This window comes from Gordionus sp. m RMFG-2023, chromosome 2, assembly GCF_954871325.1.
Source record: "Gordionus sp. m RMFG-2023 chromosome 2, tfGorSpeb1-WG-v2, whole genome shotgun sequence".
Classification (NCBI taxonomy): domain Eukaryota; kingdom Metazoa; phylum Nematomorpha; class Gordioida; order Chordodea; family Parachordodidae; genus Gordionus; species Gordionus sp. m RMFG-2023.
In genome coordinates, this window is record NC_088776.1 from 6631536 (window position 1) to 6637346 (window position 5811).

Sequence of the window (5811 nt, forward strand, 5' to 3'; positions counted from 1 at the left end):
AAAGTTGTACTAGTTATCGATTGGCTGCAACTAGTTTTTTTCCTCATTGGTACATCCATCATTTTGTAGATTTATCGGTATGTACAACTTCGCATCTATGAAACATATGAAATGAACTAACTTCTGATAGTAGAAATTGTTTGGTACGTAACTAGACAGGCAATCACAATTCAGCTGCAGCTTTTGTGGATAATTTTGCGCTGAAGTTAGAGAGATACCAATTTCTCGGGATACTTCGAATTCTTCTGCGGGTGCCAGGTCGGTCATCAACATTATTCCATGGTACGATATGTGCATGGATAACTTTGGACCGTGTTGATAGAATTTGAAGAAAACCAAAATTTATCCCTCTTTCAATCTAAATATTGAATTATTTATAGAATTGACAGATTTATTGCCGAAGTAAAAAGGGTATCAGTTCAATTGGAACACAGGTATATGTCAATATTTTGTTAATCAGTATAATAGCTATGAGCTAGCAAATAAAATGGCCCGGTGGCAACAACATTAATAAAAATGCTAGGCCCATGGCAAAAATATACTAATATTAAATTTCTTCCTTTTTTTAATACATTTTTACATGATTGATTTTCATTAATTAATTTAAAAAACAAGAAATGATTTAATATTAATTTTTATAGTGCTCTAAATACGTTACTGTTCGCAACAAGGAGTTACTTTACTCGTTACTTTCAAAATAAACTAAAAAAGAAGCCATAACGCTTATTTAATCATGAAAACCCCAAAAACTTAATTTAATCATTTTTATTATCGGAATCAACAATCCTAAAGGGCCGGTTTTAGTTCCAACTCTGAAATAGAATATAGGTTCGGCTCAAAAATATTACATTTCCGTTTTCTTTTTTTTACCAGATTTGAATATCAAATAAAAAAATGAATGAAAAAAATAGGATAGGAATACATTTCATATAATATTTTTATAGTAAATCTAATATAATAATGCTAATATTAAAGTATTAGGTTTGAGCTATATTTCCTAATTGATCATAGTCGGGCGTTGACTGATACATTTTTGCCACCGGGTGGGTTTTAGGCGAGCGGGGGTCGAAAAATTGATTCGGAGAGTTCCTTAGTCTTGATTACAGAAAAAAAATAAAAAATTTTCCCATAAATTTAAGACGCAATACTTTAAATATAAATATTTCGGACTCTTTTTTTTATTATTGTTAATTATTATTTAACATCTATTATGTACAAAAAAAACTATATAATCATAATATGATTGAAATTAATGGTTTATAATATAAAAAATAAATAATACAAAAGACAAATTATATTTTTTTAAAAAAAATTAACAACTGATATCATTATAAATATGGTACATAATATGTGTATTTTTTTTAAAAAAAAATATGTTTCTGATGTCTAGATAGCTAGAAAAAATTAGGTGCAGTATATTTAACCCAGTTATTGTGAATTAAGCGTCAGGAATTTTTTGAATTCGTTTGAGAGCTGAGGTGGCAAGGGCAAGGAATTTTGATTTTTATGTTTCAAGGAATTAAAGCAACACTCTTTCAACGAGTAAACTAGATATAAAAAAAAATATAAGAATTTGAAATAAATAAAATGTGACCGGATATGATCCGTTAACACAAATTAATTTTTTAAAATTCGCACTAGTTTCCGAATACACAGGAAAAACACTATTCAAATTTTATTCATTTAATTCGAGAATTAATTTGCTCATTATTTGTTATTTTTATATTTCCTCAAAAAAGAAACTACTGTTTATTTTATATTTGTAAGGTCGGCTATGGGAGGGGTGATTACCCATCGGCCAATAATTTGGGCGGGCTAAAAGTTTTAAACATTGTGTGCAAAGGTATAAAATTTTTTAAAACAAAGACGGGAAGGTGAATTCAAAATATTTTTTGGCGTATGAGCAAAAGGGGCTTAAATTTATTTCGTAGGTTATAATAAAAATAAAATATACAAAAATGCAACCAATTAATTAAATAAAAAATTAAAAGTGAGATTTTATTAAACAATGGGTAGGCCAGTCGGATTATAAACCCGCCCAATATAGACCTTTAAATTCACATAAAATTATCCTGGAATTCAATAGACCAATAAAAATATAGCTGGAAAAAGAAGGAAATAAGATATTATATGTATAATTTGTTTATATATATATTTTTTAAATATACATATTAGACAATAAAACATTAAGTAACGAATAACGCAAAAAGTAGCGCAGTTACTTGATTCTTTTTTTAAAAAAATAAGCCCTTAGTGATGGTGTCATTTTTGAAATGCGTTATTATATGGCCCTAATTTGGTAAAATTATAAAACCATTCAATAAGGTCTTTATAAAGCACTAGATACAATTTTCCCTGAAAAAATATCCATTAAACCTTTCTTATCTCTTTGGAATTTATTAAATGGGCTGCAACAAATAGACGTTTATTTAAGTGGATTATGAACCTAATTGAACGACTGTTGATGATGAAGGTAAATTTTTATTATTTTCAATAAAATATTTAAATATCTTCTTATATTACTTTGTGACTTAATACTTGTATATAAACTATACTATTTTTAATCATTGACCCTTGAATAAGATTATTAGTCGTTAGAGTAAATTGATATTATCTAATGTTTATTAAATGAAATTTAGAGTAGTTTAATATAAAAACCATAATATTAAATCTATTTTTCCTTAAATTTTTATAAGTATGTTTGGAAGGATATTCTACTTCTTTCATTACAATACTCATTGCTAAACACATATATATGGCTCGGATATAGTTCCACCCTTATAAAACTTTATATCTGGATTACAAGGTGTTATATATTCAAATTTGTACTGTTATTTCATTTTTGCTTTTTGACTTACGATTCAACCTTTTACGATTTAACCTTTTACAATTCAATTTTATATAATTTAATTTTTATAACTTTACCTATTATTACTTTTGTTTTTCGTTTTGATTATATGTATTCTAATTAATATTTTTATATAATATATATATAGTATGTGGATGAACATTTTTTAATAATAATAATAATAAATAAATATTTTTTCATTTTCGATTTCTCTACACAAGGTTTGTTGATATCCTTGATAAAAAAAATCGGCATAATTAAATGCAGGATGGTCCTTCATATAATTCATGTATGCTCACTTGAAAAAAGCAAATCAGGTTTGGCACTTTTACTAGATGGAATAGCAGATATTCAATAGAAAAATTTAAATGATAAAGGCTTTTAAGTACCCAGAAATCTTAATGGATTCCCACATGTGGGATATAATTCAAATCTGTATGACTGTATTAATACTATATATATGTACTACCAAATTACAAAATAAATCTTGCATAATAGGTGATTTATTTTTAAATTTTGGCTTATATATTGGATTTGGAAGAGATAATGACTTATTCTCTAAATTTACTAAATTGGATTATCAAGATTCATCACTTCGAAATAATGTATTTAGTAGGGCTGTGCTGATATTTAGAGTTTTTAGAAAATATCAGATAGGGCCGATCTTTTAAAGACTGACAGAATCTATATTTTTTTAAAATTGTTTTTATTTTATAATAGTATATGTATAATCTTATAATTATTTTTATTTTATAAATAATAAATTAATGAAAAGAATTAATATACAATTTATTTGTTATAATGTTTAAAAAAATAGATTAAAATTTTACACTATTTTTTGTTATATTATCTGTAAAAAGAAATGGATTTAAAACATCTAACTAGTCAAATTCAATTAATGTTGCGCTTATTTAGTCAAGTTTAAAAACGATTAATTAACTCATAGCCATGGCGTAATTTTGTGGCATAGGTAATAATATTTTGGATTAAATTTTGATTAAGCCCAAATCGACTAAATTGAGTTATTCAACAACCTACATTCAACCATAAACATTTCAAATATTTTATATGAGTATATTAACTTATGAAAAATAAAAAACAATTAATCATCTGTGAAAGTTAGTAGGTTTTTTAAAAAAGTATTTAATATTGATAACATTGATAAAAGAATAATGGTAAATAGAAATATAACGGATCAGTGAAAAATTTACAGCACAGCCTTAGAATTTAGACATGTAATATACATGAATCCTAGGTATAAATACAAAAATTAAATCTATATATCAAAATGATAGATATGACCAGATCCAATGCATAATCTTTTACTTTAAATAAATTTATTTTACTACTATATAATGGCCACCTGGAAGCAACTTAATTATTAGACAAACAGAGATCACATCTTTTATTTGCTTTACTGTTACTCCTGATTGCAAAATGAGAATATGTTCAACTCTCTTTTGAATTCACACAAATCATGACTCACTAATTCATCAGATAAATCCTGTTTAATGATATTGCTAGTAAAGATCTGCAAATCACAGCCCAACCCAAACAGGTTCTGAGCTGGTTTTAATTTTTATATCATTACATTTTGTCAAACAAATTGATATATTTTAAAATTCCTGCAAGAAACAAGGTGCTAATATTTTCAATCAAAATTTTTTTTTATAATTTTTCTATATTTAAATAAATTCGAGTTGGGCTGGGCAGACAAATAATTTTTATTTTGGGTGGGGCTTTTTAAGAAAAATTTTAAGGATTGGGCCAGACAAATTTTTAAAAATAATTTTGGGCCAGGCCAGGCTTGATAAATAAGGCCCAATGTAGATCACTAATTTTCAGGTATTTAAATTGACCCAGTTGAAATAATAATGTTTTAAATATTTTACAAGATATGAAATAAATAATTTGATAGAAGAAACAACATTTGGTTTAATTTGTGGTAAAAACAGAGGCTCTCAGCTAAACAACTTAATTTTAGCATATTAATTGTTTCAAAAAATAAACAAAGCTATTAGTACAGACTTTTAAAAAAATAAAGTTAGGCATAAATACAAATAATGTATATTGCACACTTGGAATTGTTAATGAAACAAGCTTTCTGACCATATGATGAGTAATTGGATGGATATAACATTTGGGCTTAAAAATTAACTTTTTGTTTGCTAGAACTCTTTGCCCTTTATATATTTTTTATTAAAAAAAGAAAACATTGTAAAAAATTTATCAAATTTCTCAATGCATGCATAATTTAAAAATTAATATATACAGTCAGAATTTAAATATACATGACAATATATTAAAAACTATCTTATATATATAAATAAATAATAATTTTTCTCATAATATCTCAAACCTTATGACATAAATTTTAAGATATGCAATATTTTATATATTACCCGTTCCGTTTATGACAAAAATCCATGGGTGACCTACAAAGGTTATTACATCTAGGGTTTGTGAAGGCGTCAATGTTTTATATTTAACCCCTTTCCCAAAATATTAACATGTTTCATAAATTAAGATAACTTGCTCCTTTGTAATTTATCCAATAGACATCAATTGAAAGATCAGTTTCATTTCTAAAACAAACGAAAGTCTCTTGTTCCGATGGAGCCGATTTCAAAGATTTCAACGATGACATGAATCGGGTATTGGATTTATCACATCTATTATACATATAAAAATGGAGTTAACAACAAGATGGGTGGGAAATCACGTGAGATCAAAATTATAAATTTTTAATGCATTTAGGTTTGCTGAGTTTTGTTAAGTTAACATAAGCTCAATATAAAATGTTCAATATTTTAATATAAGTCAGTGTCTACATAAACGAAGGACGGTATGGGGGAGGGAGAGGGGGGGTATAGAAGCAATTGGCCTCTAGTGGGAGCCTTTAGTATTGCTAAAAAGCCCTATTTGGGTTGATTTTTCAAAATGGCCCGATTAGGATTTTGGTT

The 5811-nt window shown here is 26.4% G+C and overlaps 1 protein-coding gene across 1 annotated transcript; it reads right to left on the bottom strand.

Annotated features, from left to right (window-relative positions):
• Window positions 1–1154: 1154 nt before the first annotated feature.
• On the bottom strand, window positions 1155–5566 carry LOC135924779 (von Hippel-Lindau tumor suppressor homolog). The gene is made up of 4 exons (XM_065459886.1): window positions 5381–5566; window positions 5251–5340; window positions 4927–5031; window positions 1155–1547 (listed from the first exon to the last, which is right to left on the bottom strand). The coding sequence occupies exons 1-4, from the start codon at window positions 5529–5531 to the stop codon at window positions 1429–1431; spliced, it is 465 nt and encodes a 154-aa protein (XP_065315958.1). The 5' UTR covers window positions 5532–5566; the 3' UTR covers window positions 1155–1428.
• Window positions 5567–5811: the final 245 nt, after the last annotated feature.